This window comes from Odocoileus virginianus, chromosome 1 (genome assembly GCF_023699985.2).
Source record: "Odocoileus virginianus isolate 20LAN1187 ecotype Illinois chromosome 1, Ovbor_1.2, whole genome shotgun sequence".
Taxonomy (NCBI): Eukaryota; Metazoa; Chordata; class Mammalia; order Artiodactyla; family Cervidae; genus Odocoileus; species Odocoileus virginianus.
In genome coordinates this window covers 70,781,610-70,806,662 of record NC_069674.1, presented here as the reverse complement: position 1 = coordinate 70,806,662, position 25,053 = coordinate 70,781,610, and the positions used below count along the sequence as shown (strand labels likewise).

The 25,053-nt window shown below is 39.9% G+C and overlaps 2 protein-coding genes across 9 annotated transcripts in view; one reads left to right on the top strand and one right to left on the bottom strand.

The window, feature by feature from the left end:
• ARMC10 (armadillo repeat containing 10) overlaps window positions 1–18,159 on the top strand; it is an 83,616-nt gene extending 65,457 nt beyond the window's left edge. The window contains exons 5-6 of the mRNA XM_020904233.2: window positions 15,657–15,728; window positions 16,745–18,159. Coding sequence (XP_020759892.2) covers window positions 15,657–15,728; window positions 16,745–16,996 — 324 coding nt within the window. The 3' untranslated portion in view covers window positions 16,997–18,159. The remainder of the gene's footprint in view (window positions 1–15,656; window positions 15,729–16,744) is intronic.
• A 2,635-nt stretch (window positions 18,160–20,794) lies between these two features.
• NAPEPLD (N-acyl phosphatidylethanolamine phospholipase D) overlaps window positions 20,795–25,053 on the bottom strand; it is a 94,067-nt gene continuing 89,808 nt past the window's right edge. For all 8 annotated transcript variants that reach the window (XM_070469665.1, XM_070469657.1, XM_070469659.1 and 5 more), the window contains one exon: window positions 20,795–21,117. In XM_070469665.1, coding sequence (XP_070325766.1) covers window positions 20,989–21,117 — 129 coding nt within the window. In that variant the 3' untranslated portion in view covers window positions 20,795–20,988. The remainder of the gene's footprint in view (window positions 21,118–25,053) is intronic.

Sequence of the window (25,053 nt, the reverse complement as noted above, 5' to 3'; positions counted from 1 at the left end):
GAACTGTAGCACTCCAGGCTTCCCTGTCCATCACTAACTCCTGGAGTTTACCCAAACTCATGCCCGTTGAGTCAGTGATGCCATTCAACCATCTCATCCTCTGTCGTCCCCTTCTCCTCTCGCCCTCAATCTTTCCCAGCATCAGGGTCTTTTCAAAAGACCAACCTAAACAGCATATTAAAAAGCAAAGACATTACTTTGCCAACAAAGGTCCATGTAGTCAAAGCTATGGTTTTTCCAGCAGTCATTTATGGATGTGAGAGTTGGACTATAAGGAAAGCTGAGCACTGGAGAATTGATGCTTTTGAACTGTGGTGTTGGAGAAGACTCTTGAGAGTCCCTTGGACTTCAAGGAGATCCAACCATTCCATCCTAAATGAAATCAGTCCTGAGTATTCATTGGAAGGGCTGATGCTGAAGCTGAAACTTCAATACTTTGGCCACCTGATGCGAAGAACTGACTCATTGGAAAAGACCCTGATGCTGGGAAAGAGTGCAGGCAGGAGGAAAAGGGGATGACAGAGAATGAGATGGTTGGATGGCATCACTGACTTACTGGATATGAGTTTGAATAAGCTCCGGGAGTTGGTGATGGACAGGGAAGCCTGGTGTGCTGCAGTGCATGGGGTCACAAAGAGACACGACTGAGCAACTGAACTGACTGCCCAAACCCAGAGAATGGACTTGGAGACAGGAGGTGCACCAGAAAGCCAGGCTTTAATGACAGCCTTGCAAGATCAGGAGTCTAGTAGGCAGGCACACCCCTGGCAGTTACAACAAGCATTTTTATATTCTAGCATGCAAGTCCCTCCCCCAGTTCCTCATTGGCTGAGTACTGCAGAGTGAACAATCTTCCCGAATGTCTCCTGGGTTCATCCCTTTCCTTTTTATGGGCTGGCCTTCCTTTAAAATCTTGTTTTCCCCTTTCCTGTGCACTTGTTCTTATATTTTGAATTCACCAATAAAATGAGCCCGCTTGAAAACCCTAAGCATTCTGCTCTCTCTTTGTTTACCTAGATTTTCCTGCTTTGTAAGCCTTGGGGCTGTTAAATCAGCAAGCTATCACTCAGAGCTAGCTATCCTTGAAAATGGACCACTTTAAGTTGTTATTTCTTATATTCACTCTGCTTACCGGAGTGAGCAGAGCCTTGGTGAAAGTCCTCCTGGCTTATAAATGAGAGCCCCGTGTGCAGAACAAAGAACCAAGGCCAGGTGTCCCATGACTTCTTACCCCTGTCATTCACCCCAGTGGAGAAATTCCAAACCCTGCGAAAGCTCTGCCAAGGGTGCTGTGGTCCATCTGACTTTGGGGCAACTCTAAGGAAGGAGGCCAGAGGTGGGAGCCCTGACACCAGGAGACCTGAATACCAGGTGATTCCCTCTCAGGTCTTTGGGACTCCAGGGTCCACCATCCCACCATCCTTGAAGTGCGCTTGCCTTGGTTTAGCTGTCCTACCCAGTTCCAGACATTATCATCCAGTCTGCAGTGGAGCAGGCACTGCAGGTCCCAGAGGGGCTATTTGCTGGCGCATTGTTCACAGCTCCCTCAGCCCCATGATAGTCTAGACTTGGGAATCAAGGCTGCTCAGGCTCCAGGAATGTGATCCAGCCCAGGACCCCAAAGCTTGAGAAGGGAGTGTCCTAGGCATTCCACTTTTGTCAAATTAATTTTTAGGCAGTAGTGGACTATAGTGCATGTATGCTGTTGTGTTTAACTGTACATTGAATTATATGTAGACACACCTGTATTCATTGTCAAGTACTTTTTTCATGTAGGTTATTACTGTGTTGTGTCTAGGTTCCTAGGCTGTACAGTAGGTCCTTGTCAGTTATCTGCTCCGTATCTGTTGTGTGTATGTTTCAGTCCCATCCTCCAGTGCATCCCTGGCTTCCACCTTTCCTTTTTGGTTAGAATAAGTTTGTTTGTTTCCAAAATCTGTGTGTTTCACTCGGGAAACATACTTCATTTCTTTGCATTTTTAGTTTCTACCTATCAATCACATCATAGAGTGTTTGTCTTTCTATGAGTTACATCACTTCATGTGATCATCTGCATTTCTGTTGCTATAAATGGCATTACTGCATCCTGTTTTCTGGCTCAGTAGAATTCTTTTCCATATATGTACCTCATCTCTATCCATCTGTCCATGGGCATTTCAGTTACTTGCATCTCCAGACTACTGTAAATAGTACTGCAATGAATGTCACAGTGTGTCTATCCCAGGGATGGTGTTCTCTGGGTACTGATCTAGGAGTGAAACTTTCAGATTGTGTGGTAGCTGTGTTTTTAGTTTCTTTTGGAACCTCCATCCTGTTCTCCATAGTGGGTCTTACCAATTGACAATCCCAGGAACAACACGGAATTTGGTTGTTCAAATCCCATTTTCACATTTGGTCAACAGTTTCTTTTTCTAGACTTTTTCATGATGGCCATTCTGTTTCCTAGTAATAGCTTGTTGTCACTGTGAATTGAATTTCTCTACTTATAGTCAACAATCTGGTGTCAGAGTTCATAGGACAGGGGCCTGGGATCAAAGGGAATGTGTTTACAGTAAACTCTCATGTGCACGGGGGAGCCAGCTGGAGAAGGCAGATTCTGGAAGGGTCAGGTATTGAGAAAAAGATAAATGTTTTTTGTTTTTTTCTTTTCCCTCATACAGGTTATTACAGTTTGTTCAGTAGAGTTCCCTGTTCTATGCAGTAGGTACTTTTTCCTTATCAACTTGATATATATATTACTGTGTATATTAACACTTTGCTCCTAAACTCTTAATTTATCCCTCCCTTCTAACTTTCTTTTGATAAGCATAGTTTGGTTTTCTCAGTGTATGAATCTGCTGCTGATTTGTAAATTAGTTCATTGGTGTGAATGTATAGATTCCATCTGCACATGATATCCTACAATATTTATCTTTTTCTCTCTGACTTACCTCACCTAGTATGATGATTTCTCAGTCCATCCACGCTGCTGCCTGTATCATTATTTCATTCTGTGTCGTGACTGAGTAGTATTCTAGTGTGTAGATGTACCACTTAGTCTTCCTTTTTCTGTCAGTGGACATTTTTGTGGGTTCTATAATAAATAGTGCTTCCCTGAAAATTGGGGTGCATATGTCATTTTGAATGATTTTCTTTGTGTTTAGTGTTTCAAGGAATCTCTATACTGTTTTCCATAGTGGCTTCACCCTTTACATCCCCACCAAGATTGTAGGAGGATTCCCTCTTCTGTACATTCTTTGCAGTATTTATTCTTTGTAGACTTTTTTGATGATGGCCACTGTGACCAGTGTGAGGTGATACCTCATTGTAGGTTTGATTGGCATTGATTCAGTAATTATTGATGTGGAGTATCTTTCCACTTGCTTTTATTTTTGCACACCTTGTGAGTACAATTTACCTCTTAAAACTGGATTCTTGAAAGTTGACCTTCCTTTTGAATTCTTTTCCAATGATTTGTTGTTATTGTTCAGTTGCTAAGTCGCGTCCGACTCTTTGTGACCCCATGAACTGCAGCACGCCAGGCTTCCCTGTTCTTCACTATCTCCTGGAGTTTGCTCAAACTCATGTCCATTGAGTCAGTGATGCCATCCAACCATCTCATCTTCTGTCACCCCCTTCTCCTTCCTTCTCCTTTTGCCCTCAGTCTTTCCCAGCATCAGGGTCTTTTCCAGTGAGTCAGTTCTTCACATCAGGTAACCACAGTATTGGAACTTCAGCTTCAGCACCAGTCCTTACAATGAATATTCAGGGTTGGTTTCCTTTAGGATTGACTGGTTTGATCTCTTTGCTGTCCAAGGGACTCTCAACAGTCTTCTCCAGCACCACAGTTTGAAAGCATCGTTTCTTCAGCGCTCAGCTTTCTTTATGGTCCAACTCTCAACATCCATACATGACTATTGGAAAAACCATAGCCTTTACTATATGGACCTTTGTTGGCAAAGTTATATCTCTTCTTTTTTACACTAAGTTTGTTATAGCTGTTCTTCCAAAGAGCAGGTGTCTTTTAATTTTGTGGCTACAGTCACTGTCCGCGTCAATTTTGAAGCCCAAGAAAATAGTCTGTCACGGTTTCCACATTTTCCTCATCTATTTGCCATGAAGTGATGAAATGAGATGACATGATCTTTGTTTTTTGAATGTTGAATTTTAAGCCAGCTTTTTTACTCTCCTCTTTCACCTTCGTCATGAGGCTCTTTAGTTCCTCTTCACTTTCTACCACTAAAGTGGTATCATCTGCATATCTGAGGTTGTTGATACTTCTCCCTGCAACCTTGATTCTAGCTTGTGTTTTCGATGATTGTCTCAGGCCATTTCTTGAGGGCAGGTGTCATTTATAGCCCTGTCAGATTTGTGACTGGTAAGAGCCCGTGAGTACCTGTTTTAAGGTGTATATATTGATCTGAACCAGCTAATTACGGACTGACCCTCACACCTTTCCTTTTTGGTAACCCTAAGTCTCTTTTCTAAATCTGTGAGGCTGTTTCTCTTTTGTAAAGAAGTTTATTTGTATCCATTTTTTAGATTCCACCAGAAGTGATAACCTATGATACTTGTCTTTCCCTGTCTCACTTACTTCACTTAGTATGATCATCTCTAATTTCTTTCCTGTAACTGGAAATGGCGTTGTTTCATTCTTCTTCATGTCTGAGTAATATTGCCTTGTGTATATGTTCCCCATCTTCTGTACCTATTCATTTGTTCTTCTACACGTAGGTTGCTTCCCTGTCTTGGCTGTTGAACCTAGTGCTGCCACGTTCTTTGGGGTTCAGGGGTCTTAAAAATTTCGATTTCTCTGGGTCTGCATGTGTGGGATTGCTGGGTCACTTGGTACTTCTTCTCTTATATTCTCTTAACTCATTTGGCTGTGCGGAGCCTCAGCTGTGGCATGTGGGATCGTTAGTTGCAGCATATGGGGGAAGAAGCTCAGGGAAGAAACGTGGGCCTTCTGCATTGGCAGCGCAGAGTCTGACCACTGGACCACCAGGGAAGTCCCACTTGGTACTTCTGTGTTTAGTCTTTAAGAACCTCCGTACTGTTCTCTCTAGTGGCTGTACCAATTTATATTCCCACCCATAGTGTAGAAGCATTCCCTTCTCCACACCCTCTGCAGAATTTATTGCTGTAGGTTTTTTGAGATGGCCATTCTGATTGATGTGAGGTGATAACTTCATTGTACATTTGATTTGCCTTTCTGTAAGTACTAGTGACCCACTCCAGTACTCTTGCCTGGAAAATCCCATGGATGGAGGAGCCTGGTAGGCTGCGGTCCATGGGGTCGCTAAGAGTTGGACACGACTGAGCAACTTCACTTTCACTTTTCACTTTCATGCATTGGAGAAGGAAATGGCAACCCACGCCAGTGTTCTTGCCTGGAGAATCCCAGGGACAGGGGAGCCTGGTGGGCTGCTGTCTGTGGGGTTGCACAGAGTCGGACATGACTGAAGTGACTTAGCAGCAGCAAGAACTAGTGATGCTGAGCATCTTTTCATGTGCTTTATGGAGCCTTCTCTGTAACTGGAGGAATGTGCATTTAGATCTTTGGCCAATTTTTTATTGGGTAGTTTGTTTTTTGATATTTTGCTGTAAGTGGCTAGTATGTGTTGGGAGATTAATTCCCTGTGCGTATCTTCATTTGCAAGAATTTTTTTCCCCATTCTGTGGGTTGTCTTATTCTTTCACTGATGGTTTCCTTTGCTGTGCAAATGCTTTTAATGTTTATTAGGTCCCATTTGTTTATTTGTGTTTTATTTTTCATGATTCTAAAAGGTGGATCAAAAAGGAACTTGCTGCATTTTATGTCAAAGCATGTTCTGCTTTTTTCCTCAAAAGTTTCATAGTATCTCTCCTTTAATCTATCTGGAGTTTATTTTTGTGTATAGGGTTAGGGAATATTCTAATTTCATTCTCATTTTCCTTGCTAAGGAAACTGTATACTGTCCTCCACAGTGGCTGTTCCCAACTTCCATTCCCAGTCAGTCTAGGAGGGTTCCCTTTTCTCTGCACCCTCTCCAGCATTTATTGTTTGTGGAGTTTCTGCTTATGGTTGATCTGACCAGTGCGAGTGAATACCTCAAACCTCGTTGAAGTTTTGGTTTGCATTTCTCTCATATTTAGTGATGCTGACATCTTTTCATGTGATTTCTTTAAAAAGTGAGTTAAACTTGCTTATTCAAATTGGCTTTTTGAAGAACATCTGCCATGTTATTAATATTTTCCCGGTTACCTCCCTTCCAGCATTTCTTGAGGGAAGATTTTTTTACTTACGGCCCAGCAGGCATTGTGAATATTAAGTGCCCATCAAGAGTGTTTTCAAAGTTGTTGTTAAGGGAAATGGCCACAAGGTAGCAGCATGTCTTCATGCCCAACTCTGGTTGGGGAAACTGGGGAAACCAGAGCCTTAGGGGAAGGTCCTGTTCCTGGATTTTAAGTTAAGAGTGGAATGTGCCAGAAGACACATTTAAGGCTTGTATCTCATACCTTCTTCTCTCCTTACTCCTTATTGTTAGTTTGCTTAGTCATGTCCAACTTTTTGCGACCCCATGGACTGTAGCCTGCCAGGCTCCTCTGTCCATAGAATTCTCCAGGCAAGAATACTGGAGTGGGTAGCCATTCCTTTCTGAAAGGGATCTTCCTGACTCAGGCATTGAACCTGAGTCTCCTGCATTGCCGGCAGATTCTCTACCGTCTTGAGCCACCAGGGAAGCCCTCCTTACCCTTTGTCCCCTGGACAAATCCCAATTCTGGCAACACCACTCTGCAGAGGGTGCTTTCACCCATAGGTGGGGTGACCCTAAGGATGGAGGCTGGAGGTGGGAGCCCAGGGGACTTTTCAGAGCTCTTCCAGCCCAGAGGCTCCACCATGCTTTGGGTGCAGCAGCCATAGTTTTGCTGCCAGAGGACCCACCTGGATGTGGAGGTTGTGGGCCCATGCAGAGAGACACACGCACACCAGGTCCATGGGCAGGGCTCATTGGCTGGCACATCCTCCCCAGACCCATCAGCCCCATGTCAGTCCATCCTTGGGAGCCAAGCCTGCCCAGGCTTCAGGGATGTGACAGCAGCCCCAGTCACTGAGGCCTCAGGGGCATGCCTAGAGTTGGCATTTTCTTTTTGTAATTTGTATCTTGTATTGGTATATGGATGACTTACAATGTTGTAAGGTTTTTTTTTTTTTTTTAGGTGTACAGCACCATGATTCACATATGCATAGACATGTACATATCCTTTTTCAGGTTTTCTTCCCGTATAGTTTATTATATAGCGTTGACCAGTAGGAGCCCTCGTCCTACAGTGGGTGATTTTTTTATTATAAAGAGTATGTTCATCTCCACCTGCTCATTTCTTACTGCCCACTGTCTTTGCCTTTTGGTAACCATAAGGTGCTTTCCTATGTCTGTGAGGCCTTTTCTGTTTGGTAAAAAGTTCCTTGGTATCCATTTTTAGAATCAGTCTCTAAGTGGTGTCATATGATACTTGTCTTTCCTTGACTCACTTATTTCACTTAGTGTTAAATGTAATTGTCCTTCCTTCCTTCTTGGTGATGTGTGTATGTATCCCATCTTATACACCCATTCATCTTGTCCTCATCCACTTAGGCTGCTTCCACGTCTTGACTATTGTACATAGTGCTGCCATGAATGTTGGGGTGCATCTGTCTTTTTTCTTTTTAAATTTATTTATTTATTTTAATTGGAGGCTAATTACTTTACAGTATTGTAGTGGGTTTTGCCATACACTGACATGAAACAGCCATGGGTGTACATATGTCCCCATCCTGAACCCCCCGCCCACCTCCCTCCCCATCCCACCCCTCACACTTGTCCCAGTGCAACTCAAACCCGGCTTTGAGTTCCCTGTTTCATGCATCAAACTTGGATCTGTTTCACATATGGTAATATGTATGTTTCAATGCTATTCTCTCAAATTACCCCACCCTCGCCTTCTCCCACAGAATCCAAAAGTCTGTTCTTTACACCTGTGTCTCTTATGCTGTCTCACATATAGGGTCATTGTTACCATCTTTCTAAATTCCATATATATGCATTAATATACTATATTGGTGTTTTTCTTTCTGACTTACCTCACTCTGTATATCAGGCTCCAGTTTCATCGACCTCATTAGAACTGATTCAGATGCATTCTTTTTAATAGCCGAGTAATATTCCATAATGTATATGTACCACAGCTTTCTTAGCCATTCGTCTGCCGATGGACATTTAGGTTGCTTCCATGTCCTGGCTATTGTAAACAGTGCTGCAATGAACATTGGGGTACACGTCTTTCAGTTCTGGTTTCCTTGGTGTGTATGCCCAGCAGTGAAATTGCTGGGTCGTATGGCAGTTCTATTTCCATTTTTTAAAGAAATCTCCACACTGTTCTCTATAGTGGCTGTACTAGTTTGCATTCCCACCAACAGTGTAAAAGGGTTCCTTTTTCTCCTCACCCTCTCCAGCATTTATCGTTTGTAGACTTTTTGATAGCAGCCATTCTGACTGGCATGAGATGGTACCTCATTGTGGTTTTGATTAGCATTTCTCTGATAATGAGTGATGTTGAGCATCTTTTCATGTGTTTGTTAGCCATCTGTATGTCTTTTCTGGAGAAATGTCTGTTTAGTTCTTTGGCCCATTTTTGATTGAGTCGTTTATTCTGGTATTGAGCTGCAGGAGCTGCTTGTATATTTTTTTGAGATTAACTCTTTGTCAATTGCTTTGTTTGCTATTATTTTCTCCCATTCTGAAGGCTGTCTTTTCACCTTATAATTTCCTTCATTGTGCAAAAGCTTTTAAGTTTAATTAGGTCCCATTTATTTTTGCTTTTATTTCCATTACTCTGGGAGGTGGGTCACAGAGGATCCTGCTGTGATTTATGTCAGAGAGTGTTTTGCCTATGTTTTCCTCTAGGATTTTTATACTTACATTTAGATCTTCAATCCATTTTGAGTTTATTTTTGTGTCTGGTGTTAGAAAGTGTTCTAGTTGCATTCTTTTACAAGTGGTTGACCAGTTTCCCCAGCACCACTTGTTAAAGAGATTGTCTTTTCTCCATTGTATATTCTTGCCCTCTTTGTCAAAGATAAGGTGTCCATAATGCGTGGATTTATCTCTGGGCTTTCTGTTTTGTTCCATTGATCTAGATTTCTGTCTTTGTGCCAATACCATACTGTCTTGATGTCTGTGGGCTTTGTAGTATAGTCTGAAGTCAGGCAGGTTGATTCCTCCAGTTCCATTCTTTTTTCTCAAGATTGCTTTGACTATTCGAGGTTTTTTGTATTTCCATACAAATTGTGAACTTATTTGTTCTAGTTCTGTGAAAACTACCATTGGTAGCTTGATAGGGATTGCACTGAATCTATAGATTGCTTTGGGTAGTATACTCACACTATATTGATTCTTCTGATCCATGAACACGGTATATTTCTCCATCTATTTGTGTCCTCTTTGATTTCTTTCATCAGTGTTTATAGTTTTCTCTATATAGATCTTTTGTTTCTTTAGGTAGATACTCCTAAGTATTTTATTCTTTTTGTTGCAATGGTGAATGGTATTGTTTCCTTAATTTCTCTTTCTGTTTTATCATTGTTAGTGTATAGGAATGCAAGGGATCTCTGTGTGTTACTATTATATTTTGCCACTTTACTATATTCATTGATTTCTAGTAATTTTCTGGTGGTGTCTTTAGGGTTTTCTATATAGAGGATCATGTCATCTGCAAACAGTGAGTTTTACTTCTTTTCAAATCTGTATTCCTTTTATTTTTCTTCTCTGATTGCTGTGGCTGAAACTTCCAAAACTATGTTAAATAATAGTAGTGAGATGGGCACCCTTGTCTTATGCCTGATTTAGGGGAAATGCTTTTGATTTTTCACCATTGAGGATGTTTGCTGTGGGTTTATCATATATGGCTTTTATGATGCTGAGGTATGTTCCTTCTATGCCTGCTTTCTGGAGGGTTTTTTATCATAAATGGATGTTGAATTTTGTCAAAGGCTTTCTCTGCATCTATTGAAATAATCATATGGTTTTTAATCTTTCAATTTGTTAATGTAGTGTATCACATTGATTGATTTGTGAATAGTGAAGAATCCTTGCACCCCTGGGATAAAGCCCACTTGGTCATGATGTATGATGCATCTGTGTTTGTATGCATGATGTATGATGCATCTGTGTTAAAATTATAGTTTTCTGGAGAAGGAAATAGCAACCCACTCCAGTATTCTTGCCTGGAGAATCCCATGAATGGAGGAGCCTGGTGGGCTACAGTCCACGGGGTCGCAGAGTCAGATATGACTGAGTGACTTCACTTTCACTTTCACCCCTCAGCTGAGACTTTCAGCTCTTGTGTTTGCTATTGATTGTTTTCTTGAGTTCTCAAAGACCTGTGACCATATTTTTTTTAAGTTGCCTGTTTTCTAGTTGCATCACTTTACACACTGTTGTCTAATAATATGTGGTATTTAGAATGCCCTCTAATTATTTTGAGCAGCCATTGCCTTTATTTTCTTAGCACCTCCTTGGTTTTCTTACGTGAACTCATCTGACAGGGAAATGCAGCTTTTTTTTTGCCCTCTCTGCATACTGGACCGTCTGAGTCAGTGTTCTAACTAATCCCTGATGGTCTCTGAGCTACTGTTCTACCAGACTCAGTAGTTATGTGCTTCAGGAATTTTTCAGTAGAATTGGTCCTATTAGGAGACTCTTGGTGTCACCTTTGTTATCTTAAAAGCTGGTCCCTTCACTGAGGCTCTTAATTTTTTGAAAACTTGATGCTATTTCAGCTGAAAAAAATTGGCAAGGCTATTTTAAAAATTGAGGGAAGCTATTTAAGAAATTGAAAAGTAATTGCAAACAACATAGGGTAGTTGCGACTTTCAATTCTGTATCAGTTGAATTTTTGTGCTCTTTTCCCTGTGTACATGGTGGTTCTATTTTTCTCTAATAAAACTTTTTATTTAAAAATAAAATTATAGTTTTCTCTGGATCTGTGTCCAGGAATGGGATTGCTGGGTCCTATGATACTTCTCCATTTAGTTTTTAATGAATCTTTGTCCTGTTCTCCATGGATTTACTGACTTTCTGTTGGGGTCCTTTAATGGACCGGAACCTGGTGGTACGGAGTCGACGATAAGAAAGTGAAAGAGAGAAAGAGGCTGATATCCCTTGGTTTACGCAGAGGACCAATAAAGTCCTTGACACAGGACTTGCATTGCTCATGAAGGCACCAGGCGCCCTCTCGAGGGGTTCTCAGAAGCCTGGGCAGAAAAGTGAGCACAACGGGTCTCCACGCTCCAGAGACTCAGCCAGAAAAAGAGAGAGAGAAGAGAGAGACAAAAAAGACCCGGGGACCTAAGCTCTGATGAAGCAAAGGTGCTTTAATGATTTTTCTATGCATATATATAGGCTGTAGCACAAGAAACTTCTTTCGGGAAAGATAGGGATCAGAAAACCAAACATACAGTAACCGTTACCAAGGGAACAAGGGGTAATCCTAGTCACAAGGTCAGGAGACAATCCATATCTCATGAAGGTAGAGCAAGACTAAGCAATTTTGTCAAAAAGAGAATGTTTACTAAAGGAGACCCAAGCCTGCCTCACACGATGACCTCAGTCCCTGGGAGCAGCGTGCTGTTCCACTTGAAGAGGGACAAAGGACTCATGAGAGACAGCACGTAGGCATCCTCCCGTCAAACACTCCCTGACAACTTTCAGTCACACCGACAGTGTAGTAGGGTTCCCTTTTCTCCACACCCTCTCCGGCATTTATTGTTGTAGATTTTTTTGATGATGACCATTCTGAACTGCGTGATATCACATTGTACTTTTGATTTGCAGTTCTGTAATAACTTAGAAATGCTGAACGTCTTTTCATGTGCTTAATGGCCATCTCTGTGTCTTTGGAGAAATGTTCTTCTAAATCTTGTGCCCCTATTTGATTGGGTTGTTTCTCTGATACTGAGATGCATAAGCTGTTTTGGAGATAAACTCCTCATGGGTGTCTTTGTTTGCAAATGTTAGTTACATTCTAAGGGTTGTCTTTTTGTTGTATTTATGGTTTCCTCTGCTGTGCCAAAGCTTTCAAGTGGAATTAGGTCCCATTAGTTTATTTTTATTTTTCCTGATTCTAAGAAGTGGATCAAAAAAGAACTTTCTGAAATGAGCTCTATAGCATTCATCCTTTTGTTGAGGTCTTTAGTATGTTTGGAGTTTATTTTTCTGTATGTTAGTGACTATTCTAATTTCATCCCCCTTTTCATTTATTAATCAACCTGCACATTGTTCTCCATTGTGGCTGTTACTAATTTACCTTCTCACCACGGGTGCAGGGAGGTTTCCATTTTTCCACACCATTTCCAGCATTTTCTTTTGGACAATGACCATTGTGAATGGTGTGAGGAAATCTCTTTGTAGTTTTGATTTGCATTTCTCTAATATTTAGCAATATTGACATCTTTTCTTTTTGTAAACAAGGTGAGTGAAACAGCTCTTGAAATTGGGTTCCTGAGCATCTGCCCTGTTTGAAACCTTTTCTGATGTCATACCCCAGGATATACCTTGAGGCCAGGTGTTTTTCTTGACTGCCCCTTGTGAATATTAATTGCCCATCAGCACAGGTTTTTACAATTTCCCTTAGAGGAAAGAGCCACAGGGTAATAGCATTTCTTCATGGCACCTTTTCCCCCCATTTAATTTTTCTTCTTCACTGGTGCAAAGTTGATTTTCAGTGTTGTGTTTGTTTTAGGTGTACAGGACCTTGATTCAGTTGTACATAGACCTGAATCTTCTTTTTCGGGTTCTTTGCCCATAGATTATTAGTGTTCAGTACTGTCCACTATGCTATTCAGTAGCTCCTTTTTATCTGGTCAACATGCATCAGTGTGTATATGTTAATAATGAGTGATGTTCTGTATCTCTCGATGTGCTTATATTTTATGAAGTATAAATAAAGTTTACCTCTTGAAAGTGGCTCCTTTAAAGTCTGCCCTGTTTCCAGTTCTCTATTGTTGATTTACCCCAGGGCATTTCTTGAGAATAGGTATAGTTTAGAGCCCTGCAGGCCTTGTACAGATTAAATATCACTTAACTCTGTTAATATTGTTGATCTAAGCGGCGGCCACAAAATGGCAGGCTCTCCTCAGCCCAACTGTGGTTCTTTAAAGCAACCTGAGCCTCAGTGAAAGTCCTGATTCAGTGTTTAATTTTAAAGTGAAAAGTAGGACAACACAGACTGAAAGCTTGTCTCCATCCTTGTTATTTTTAATTAAACTCACTTTTATTTCTTACTGTACGAACACTGATATACAAAATGTATTTTCAGTTTTGCATATATACATATTGATTCACAGTCGAATTTTCTTCCCACGTAGCTTATTGCAAAGTGTTGAACTCCTTTCCTAGGTCTTTGCTGATTATCCATTTCATACAGAGTGATTACGTCTGTTATATCTAAACAGTATAATTTATCCCTCACCCCTTCTCATTCAGTATGTTTTTTAACTCACGTCTGCTTATACTTTCTCAAGTAATCTATATGTATTTTTAGACTCCACTTTTAAGTGGTATTTGATATTTGTACTTTTCTGATTTTTACTTTCTTCACTTTAATTACCCCCTAGTTTTACCTGTGTTCCTGAAAATCACAATAATTCATTCTTTTTCTTGGCTGCATCACATTGTATTGTGTACATGTGTCACTTCCTTATCCATTCCCCTTTTGATAAACATTTTGTTTGCTTCCATTTGTTGGATGTGGATAATTCTTGTCCAGGACATACTTGGCTGCATGAGACTTTTCAAAATCTGGTTTTCTCCTCAAATACCCTTTGGGCTGGTTCTGCATGAATTTTGTCTCAACAGTTTCTTTCAGACATATATCCAGGAGTGGGATTCCAGATCAGATGTAGCTCTACTTAATTTGTTAAGAAACCTCCATAGTGTGCTCCCTCGTGGCCGTCACTAGGTTACTGTCTAAGCAACAGGCTAGGAGGGTTCCTTTTCACCCCGCCCTCCCTGGCAGTTGTTGTTTTTAATGATGGCCACTCTGACTGGTGCAAGGTGATCCTTCATTGTAGTGACAATTTGCATTTCTCTACTAATGAGGGATGGTGAGTATCCTCTTATGTGTTTCATTTCTTAAAAGAATGTTGTGAGTAAAACTTAACTCCTGAAGTGGCTTGAAATTTGAGCCTATTTGGAATTTTCTTTTGATTGCTTGCCACAGCACATTTCTCCAGGGCAGGTTTCATTAATAGCTCTGCAGGCCTTGCAAAATACAGTTCCCCTCAGCCCTGGTTTTTCCAGTTGTAATTATGGGAAGTGTCCACACGGTGGCAGCATATCCTCTTTCCCAGCAAAGGTTCCATAGGGCAAGATTAGGGAAAGTTCTGATCCTTAAAAAAACTAGGGATGTATATGTACACCTATGACTGATTCATGTTGATGTTTGACAGAAAACAATAAAATTCTGAAAAGCAATTATCCTAAAATTAAAAAAAAGAAAACTAGGAATAAAACCACCATATAATCCAACAATCCCACTATTGGGGATATACCCTGTGGAAACCGTAACTGAAATGCAGCATTATTTACAATAGCTTCAACATGGAAGCAACCTAGATGTCCATCAACAGATGGATAAAGCAGCTGTGGTACATATGTACAATGGAATATTAGCCATAAACACATTTGAGTCCATTCTAATGAGGTGGGTGAACCTACAGCCTATTATACAGAGTGAAGGAAGTCAGAAAGAGAAAAGTATCATATATTAACACATGCATATGGAATCTAGAAAGATGGTACTGATGAACCTATGTGCAGGGGAACAATGAAGATGCAGAAATAGAGAACAGACATGTGGACACTGGAAATGAGAGAGTGGGATGAATAGAGAGTAGCACTGAAACATAGACATTATCATATATAAACTAGATGGCTGTCTGATGCAGAGAGCTCAAACCCAGTGCTCTGTGACAACCTAGAGGGGGTGGGGTGGGGTGGGAGGTTCAAGACGGAGAAGCCATGTGTATGCCTACGGCTGATTCATGTTGATGTATGGCAGAAACCAATACTGTAAAGCAGTTATCCTCCAATTAAAAATGAAATGCCAAAAAAAGAATGCAGGTAGTTTAGCTAGTCCAGTGTTAAGTTGTTAACATGTTTTTGCTGATTATATCACTGTCTGTTTAAAAGACTGTAAAATTTTTCACATAACAATATGTACCAGGAATCACAGAAAGCTAATAAAAAGCACCTTATTGTAAGTCTTCATAACCAAACTTTCTCTACATTTTCATACTTAAGTAGAAATAAACTGAAGTTTGAGAGATGGTTTTTTTGTTCCAAAGATCACATTTTACATAACAGTAATCATAATAAAAATTATTTATATAACATGTTAGTTACCCTGTGTTAAGTATTTGTGTGGGCCAGTGGTCGGAAGTGAAGACATTCACTATTTTCTCCCTATCAGTATAATTGAAAAACTAAGCTTTTTAAGTAAAATGAATGGAGAAGACTTCGTGGAATGGAGAGAATTTGAATCAGACCTTGATGAACAGGCAGGACTTTAAAATATGGACATGGTTGGGAGACAGCACGTCAGGTAGAGAAAATCCACACTTGGTTGTCTGAAATAATCTGATATTTTTCTTGTTTCAGGTTCAAGTTTTGAAACTTCTTTTGAATTTGTCTGAAAATCCAGCCATGACAGATCGACTTCTTGATGCCCAAGTAAGTACCTGCATATTTGTGCTGTTTATACAAATATATCAGTTTGGACAGACAGATCCAGAAGGAAAGGATTTATCCCAAACTATTAACAGGAATTCTCCCTGAGGAGCAATATTAGAGGCAGTTTTTCCTTCTGTTTTGGTTCTCTTTGCCTATATGAATCACCTCAATTTTCTGTAAAGACCATATTTTACTTCTGAAAACTGTTTTGGAAAGGTCTCCCTAGTAGTAGTAGATGGTAATTTTTGTGTCTGTTCATTTGGGGTACTTATCACACCTTTTATACTTGACCTGTTAATGCTCAGTGTATCTCAGTATCCAGGGACACTAGTATTCATGGAGGCCCCACCATGCGTCTGATGCCCAGTTGAGTGCTAGGATATACCAGTGAGTGCAGCCTGATGTGGTGCTTGCCTGCTTGCCGCTTACAGTCTAGGTAGAGGAGACAGAAAATGTAAAAAATGAACAAGATAATTAAAAGCTGTGGTGTTTTGAAGGAAGCATAGTTTGTACTATGATAGAATATCCTATAGAAAAAGGACCCTGTTTTATTATTCATCTGCTCAGCCCTTATACCTGGCACCTTGAATTAATGAGCTTCCATGATGACTATATATGATGGATCTTAAAGAGGAAAAATGACTACATTCTAGGATTCCAAGAAAACAGTATTTTTAAGCTAAGACACAAAACCTCGTGGGAGGGGGGTTCAGGATGGGGAACACGTGTAAATCCATGGCTGATTCATGTCAAAGTATGGCAAAAACCACTAAAATATTGTAAAGTAATTAGCCTCCAACTAATAAAAATAATTGGGAAAAAATAAATAAAAAAAACAAAACCTCCTGTTTCCTTTGGTATATTATACAGGGGTGCTTAAGATTTTACACATTTATGTTATGCTGTCTCAGGGATAGTTTTCCATAACAGGATTTTTAAAATGTGTTCAGTACATGTGAAAAGACCCATGGAAAATGTTTTTGTATATTTTTAATTCTCATTGTTTTCTATTTCAGGTGGACCCATCATTCCTTTCACTTCTTGATGGCCATGTACCAAAGGAGATTCTTCTTCGAGTTCTCACACTGCTTCAGAATATAACAAACTGCCTCAACGAAGAGCGCAGTTTAGCCACGCAGCCAACTTTCCCTGCAGGTTCACTGTTTTCCCTGTTGAATGGAAAAGAATGTGCCCAGAAAATGAAAGGTTTAGTTCATCACCATGATGCAGACGTGAAGGAGAAGGTAACAATGATACCAAAATTCTAATTGGTTGATCATATTTTTCCAAAGAGTAATGCGGTCCAGAAGTAATACACAGGAATTTCTCATTTTTCACCTTCCTCACAAAGAGATTCTTTCAACTGCTGAATTTAAACGGTAAATATCATGCACTGTAAATACATTTCCTCTTCAACACAGCTGCAACTAGCCATGGTCTTCTGGTTTGCTTTGGACCATTTTACTGACACCAGATGAATGTAAGAGCTTGTTCTGAAACTGTTTCTATTTTGCTTTTTGGTAAGCTACTTCAGCTATTCCCTCTACACAGAGCGACAATGACGTTTTGTATGTAAGCTAGCCTTCCCTTGTCGAAAGAGATTTGCAGTTACTCCACTGGGACAGCAACACTGTTTCCTAACTGCCCTAGGAAGGACCTTGTTCTAGTAGTGATGAGATCCTGTACTCCCAAGGCCACCTGCCACTCAGGTCTGTTCTAATCATTAGAATCTATTTTTAGTCCATGAAAACTTTTAACTGTTAGGAAAGATGTTTCCTAATACCCACTCCTCTTTACTGTATATAACATACTGGTATCAATCAAAATTCATCCAAAGGGAGTTGGTTAAATCAGTTATCCAGACTTTAAAGAGAAAGTCTCAGTGTGCTGATACATAAGGACATCCATGAAATATAATTGTTTTTCAAAATACATGTTGTAGAAAAATAGCTATAATGTGACTCCATTTGTGGTTTTTTAAATCTAAAAACATATGCTTATATATGGATATATGCTTGTGTCATTCATATATATAGGCATTTTGGTATATCTAGAATGAAACCCAGTCTCCTAAGAGCAGGATTGGAGAGTGAGGAAATGACTTTTCTTTGTAGAGGTGCTTAGTCTAGTGTTCAAAATGTATGCTCACAGTGAAAAATTCATAGGTTTTTTTTTAAGTAGAAAAAAGTGGCAAAATTATTTTCTCCCTTTAAGTGAAAAGTTTTATTAATTTTCATCTATATTTTACATGACTAAAATTATAAGATAAAGATTCTCAGCAGTTATTTTAATAGTATTTTTGTCCCATAAACTACTGTAACAATTTGCTATGTTTGACTTCCCTTTCTCTACCCCACATCCCCATGTTTTGTAATATTCAAGTTCATGACCACCACCATGCTTAGTTATTAAGTAAATCAGTTTGCAAGCAGGTTTCCTATTCACATATTTAAGGCAAATCTTTAAGAGAAGAATACTTTAAATTTCATTTCTAAATACATAGATTTCCATAGGAAGTTACAAATCCTGAAACAGAAAAATGTGCTTTCTCAGGGTTATACTGATACAGAGATGAAACTTGGGAGAAATATTTTTTACAGTAGAAAACATTCAGTATATGATGAAAATTCTCAACTAGCTGTACATTATGAGCGCTAAGAATCATTTTCAGTGATGCAAATGTAAGTATTACTTCCCTGAAAGGCACATTTCTTTACAACAATTTTGCGTAGTCTTCCTCATTTAATGAAAATATATATTCAAAATGTACACACATTAAAATCAAGATTAGATTTTAATGTGTTGTAGCAGCACTGTATTCTAAAACTCCCTCTTCTTTTTCTCAAAGAACATTTCCTGGGGATCAGAGCATTGAGTTTGAAATGTCAAACTGCTAGAGAAAATCGGCAAGGGGGAGTCATTTCAACTATCTAGAAAGAATCACACAGTGAAAATGCACAGTTAGATCTTTAACTTTGCAGGTCAGGGCACATCTTACTTTTTTAGGTGGTCCTATTTGATGGCTGCACCCTCTTGGGCAATGAGTATCAAAGTGTTCCTCAGACCACAGGAGAAATGAATATCAATAAAATCTTACATGTTGGTATGGATACTAGCTAATCAAAAAGAAAAATGAAATTGACTTAGAGGATAACACAAATGAAAGGTATTAAACTGGCTGGAGGGAACAGAGGGGATTTCTCTAATTTTTCAAAATCTGTCTTTGCTTTGCACATAAAACTCTTCAAAATGTAGATAGGAAAGATGAAGCCCCAATGTACTTAAGGAACAAAATGCCAAAGTGGCAAGAATGCTAATGTTAAAAATTATAAAGCATGGAGGATGCCTAGAAAAATGAGGCAAGTCCAATTAAAGTTCTTGGAGACCCTCAGTGAAACAATACATGTGAAAACAAAATTAACACTAAGGCCATTAAGGAGAAAAAATAACAAGCAAGAGGTGCATGGCTTGCTTCACAGAGATGAGGTAAGAGATGAATTTTCAGTCTGGCGTGCAACAGCAAGGAAGGTGACCACAGCGCACCGGCTAGTATTAGGGCCACGCGTGCCAGAGCTAATCCACCAGTAAGCCTTAACAGCTTGAGTCCTGTCTGCTTGCGAGATATTCCTTTGGAGTGAAAGTGGTTTTTTTTTTTCCTTCTGAAGGTTTATTTTATGGGGAAATTTTCTGTGCTTTAGTGCCCTCAAATCATATACATTTACCTGTATTACATATACATTTCCCCTTAACAAATTTGCTGCATCTTTGTAGCTAGAAATACTGAAATTTTTATAAAGATTATTTACTTTTATTTTGGCTATAACTCTGCAAATTTACAAAATGCAGGAAAAGGAGATAAACTTGTCAGTCCTCAATGTTTTACTGCTCCTATATATGCTTGAATATATGAAAATATATTAAAAGCAGTAGCCTGTTTTCCACTTTCAAATCTACCTATCTGTAGTAGGCAGTGTATTTTCAAAGTGCTTAAAAAAAAAAAAAAAAAACCACCAATGACTATTATTTATTCAGGTTTGGAGGTAGGTGGGAGTCATCCTCTTATTGCACACGAGGACACTGAGGCACACAGAAAATCCACGGTGGAAGCAGGACTGAAGTTCAGATTGGCTATGTGCATATATGTGAGAGAAATTACAGGGCACTGCCTGGGTAGCGTTTGGTGTAGAAAAACCTGTACTTCGATTATTTTGTATGAATAAAGTTCATTTTACTGAGACTCGATCAGGGAGGGAGACAGGCTTCTGCTCGGCTCTCCCCCTTCGGAAGGGTCACAGTCACCACGTACCTGCAGAGCCTGTCTACGACTAAATCACTGTCTCTTACTAACTTCTAACATCCCACACAGGCTTAATACAAGTAGAACCGCGCTTACGGATCATTGGATATAAAAATGTAAGACATCACAATCATGTAAAACATAGAATACTTGTAAATCTCACTGACATTGGAGTTTCAGCTAAGAAACCAGAAAAAAAAAAAAAAAAGTATATATACACAGAGAGGAGATGGAATAAGGAAAAAATAAAAATCCAAAGTATATGGTCTATCAACATATAAGATGTACATTTGTCTTTCGTAAGTCATGTCTCATAACCACACTTCCCAGCTCAGAGGGCTTCTGCCATAAAGATTGTAGATGTGTCATAGAATATCCTGTTCCTCTCTTTAAAAAATTGTCTTTACAAATGGTAACTTAGTCCAAACTATGTTTTCATGTTTAAAAAAATAAATCACTTACCATTTGGCATAATCTTAATAGAGCACAAATTGCTATAAGCATATGGGAATCAATGTCATAATTTACTGTGACTATAAAAAATGTTTCTCTGTGCAGGTCTCTGAGAAAATCTAGGTAGGTATATAGCCTTGACTTACCTTGCAGAAGGCCCCTAAGAATAAAAAAAGAGAAGTGAGTTTTTAAAATTGGTTTTTCATAACTTCAAAACTCTACCATGAAAGTAGAATGCTTTACTGTTAAAAAACAAAACAAAACAAAGCCCACTGCAGTGTTTATGTCGCTGAGACAGGACCTTAAATAATGAGTCGGCTAATGTGGATTTTAATGACCCACCTCTGAACTCTTGTTTATATGGACCAGCAATCATATTAGTATCAGGTGATAACATAAACCTACAGAAGTTGTTTCCAAATGTAAAAAATCATAATATTCATGAATTTCTTAGTCTTTTCACATGTATATCAAATGATGCCTTTTTCATGAAGAGCTCTTATGTTCATATTACTCAACATCTTCATCATCAGTATTAAGGTATCTTGATTCGCCATGCTTCAGGACAAAAAAATCCTCAGTCTTAAGTCCGTACCTTTCTAGAGCTTCACACAGTTTCACTGGAGGCTCTAAATAATGCTGGCAAAGGGCAGAGAGAAACAAAAGTGGAAAAAGATTAAGCACACCTATATTTGAGAGGATAGTTCAAACAAGATTTCAACTAGAATAACCAACATAGCCTGCTTAAAATATCTTTCCATTTCATTGAAAGATTAGCAAGTGAGTCAATCACTGTTGATACAAGTGTCACACTGATCAATTTATCTAACACCATGTATGTCAACTTTGGTGCCAACTTAGATTGAACATTAGACTGCATGAACTCTGATCACTATTTCCCTACATGAAATTCTAGTCTAAATGGAACCAGTGCTAAAGAATTAAGTGTTACCAATATTTGGGGAAAATATAGAAACTTAAGATTATAAGGAAGAGTATGTGTGTACGCAAACACTAGAGACAATATCTTTGCCTGCAGAAGGGCTGTCATCCCCAAGCCCCTGCCAGAGACCACTTCTGTAGCGTGAAGTGAAGAGGGAGCTGGAGAATAGATTTGACAAGTGGAGTTTCACTGTTTCCTCACCCAGCTCAAAAAAAAAAAAAGTGAAGATAGCACACTACTGAAGGACGTTTCAACCTACTCAAATGTTTTCCAAATAAATTAAAAGCGCTTGAGTGTGTTATAATTATTAAAGTAAAAGGTATAAAACATAAGTCGTTTCACCACTTATTTCTGAGTTAAGTCTGTACATTGGATAGTGGCTATTTTATATCAAATAGAGGGGGGAAAGCAGCTGTTGCAGAAAGGGTTTTTTTTTTTCCCCCCCAATTTCAATCAGAAAAGCTGTAAAATGTGAAAGTTAAAGCAGGAGTAAAAATCACCCGGTCTCTACTCTGATCGCCGGCGGTAAGCCCGCTGCTACCCTTCAGGCAGTAGTGTCTTGTGAGTACCCGGAGTAGCCAGGTCAGGGAGCCAAATAAGAGCGCTGGCCTTCCTGGAGCTTACATCCCAATTCACAGACAGGTAAGAAGTGAACAAATAAGAAAACAGTCTTGGGGTGGGTGATATGTTCTGGGGACAAGACAGTATCAGAGGTGGAGTTTTAATTTTAAATACAACCACCTAAAAAGTCCTCTTGGAGATGGCAGCACTTGAACAGACACCTGAAGGAGCAGACTGCACGGGGCTTCACAGGCAGCTGTTAGAGGCGCTGTGGCTTTGACTTGGGGGTTGGGGGGAGTCTCCGGGAAGAGAAGTGTCATGATCTGATTTAGGGGTAAAGGTCGCTGCCCTCTGCAGTGTGGTGAACAGACAGCAAGGGGCAGCGTGGCCTGGTGAACAGGATAAGCAGCAGTCAGAGTCCAAACATGGTCTGAAAGGTGAGCTGACTGCATTTGGAGAAAGTGGGACAGAGGATATACGACAGTAAAGATTTTAGCTTGAGGAGCTGCAAGGAGGATTTTGCCATTTACAGAGATGAAAGAAAAGGAAGTTTGGTATGAAGCTTTTTAACTTTTTAGTATGAAGGTTTTGTAACCTGATGGACATCCAAGTGGAGGAAAGTAGGTAACGTGGATTGTAGGGAGAAACCTGGGTTAGAGAGTTTACAGTGCACAGACCATGTTTAAAGCCATGAGCCTGGTGAGCTCGCCCAGAAGTAACCCATTAGAAAAGAGAAGGGGTCCCTGGACGATGGAGTCCTAACATTCTCACTGCTGGGAGGGAGAGGAGGAACCAGCCATAGAGACTGCAAAGGGCCAGCCAGTGATGCAGCAGGAAAACCAGGCACGTTTTCCGTGGTTTCAGATGCACGGATCTGCTAACAGTTACTGGCCACACTCCAGTTTTTTCCTCCCTGCTTGCTCACTTCTAGTTTTATGGCTGTGTTCAGAGATGCGCTGCCACTGTCTGCTGAGTACTGAGCTTAACTAAGCATTGGTTACCCCGCATTCCTAGAAATAGCCACTTATTAAGGTCAGCTGATAACAGAAATCTGTTAGTCTTTTCTTTGCACGTAGGAGATTGCTAATATATCACCAGTGAAATATAACTTTAATAGCCCAAGTCAGGAAGCTTTCCTTTGCAAAATTGTTTTTTAAGAGATTTCAAAATGATGAAACTCTTCCCCACTTCCCCTGAGTTCTACAGCTCTCAGCCAATAATAAAACACACAATTCTCTCACACTAAAAATTTCTTTCCTAAACTGTAACTTTAATTATAAGCTATAACTTAGTATGGATTTTGATGTTGCACTATCTCTGTGAGTTTCTTCACAGGTCAGTTCTTGGCTGCTTCAACCATCTAGAAGATAACTTGAGAAGTAGGCAAGAAAACTATTTTAGTGCAGGCACTTTAGTCCTGCAGGGAAGCAGAAATGCCCCATAGCCCTGGGACCAAACAGCATGCATTAATCAAGATAGTAGATTAGACATAAATAGAAGGAAGTAGTGAAAGCTCCCAGCAGTCTGGACCCACTGAAGGCCAAGCAACCAGCCCCAGAAAACTCAAACTGTTCCCTTTGTAAGCTAGAAGATACTCAAAATGGCGAGCCTGGTCATTTAAGACGTTAACATATATAATGTAGTGCCTACAGTCTGTTTCCACCGAAACTAGTGACTTAAATGTGTAAATACATGTAAGAAATTCACTCGATATTCCTCAGATAAAATGTATGTACAGCAACCTCTGACTTAAGTGTTGCCAAGTCAAGGACATCCTTAAGCTGTTTATACTGTAGCGAGCAGTTATTACAACTATTTACATGCAAATCATTTTAAACTGTCTGCAAAGCATAGGCTAAATATCCTCCCCACAAATTCTTTATAATTTAGTTAGCAAACTCACAGTTGTCAGATTTATACAGCTAATGTCAAAAAGACTAAATGAGTTTGTATTTTATGTTTCATTAAGAAGTAATGATGAAGGTATAGATTTTTAACAGGAGTAAGACTGAATAATACAATAACTCTTAAAGACTGAGGTTTCTCTCTCCTCAAGTTCCCATCTCAGTCAGTCAAGAGCATAACCATCTTCCCAGTTACTCAAGTTAAAAATCCAGGACTCATCTTTGACTCTTCCGCTTGCAGCATTTAATAAAATACTATTACTTCACCTAAGTTGCTGAAATATAAATGGACCATAAATAAGCATAGTTATATCTAAATTTATATACATATGGAATGCACACACACGGAACAAGACACTGCCACTAAACACAGTGGTAAATCTGTGTACACAGAAACACATACTCTCCTCCACCCTTCCTGTGCCCATGGTCATTCGGCTGTTGATTCTGTTGTGTCCCCCAGCAGTGTAGCTCAGGATCGTAGCACTGCAGAGTGGGGATTTTGATGGGAGGGAGTAGACAGGGGGCAGGCAGTGTGTTAATTATGGAAAAAGATGCAACCAGGGAGAAGGCAGGCCAGAAAAAGGACAGAGAGAGGGAATGCTTAAAAAGCAGAGGACTCCTGCAGAGAGGCCCTGGAATGTGGAAGGTGCCGTGGAGAGCGAGGAGAAGCAGCTGCGTTCACTTGTCCGTTTCTAAGTTTTGCTGAGGACAGGCCCTGGCTCCAGGAGAGGAGAGAAAGCTTTCTGCTAAGCTTCTGTTTGATCCCACAACTCTGCCTAGTAGCAGAGTTCTAGGGTCCAGGTCCCTTATAGGAAAATGAAGTCTTCTCTACTAGTCTAGGAATAAAACCACCATTTATTTATCCCAGTGCCTGGCACACAGCAGACACACAATCAGTGTTTACTAGACAAATAACACTTCTGAAAAGTTCTAAGCTGTCCAGCCTTACTTCCCCGGCTGAACTCATTGCTCACCATCTCCATGCCAACACTCTCCTCATCTTGAGATGCCTTCTGACAGCCAGGTTTAAATGTCACCTTGTCCGTGAAGCTCTCCCTGATCCCTTCAATTAGTAACAGTCCCTGACTCTGAGACCCCTTTATCTACCCCACTTTTTATAACATTTTTAGAGCAATCCCATACATATCTTGTATCTTCCACAGA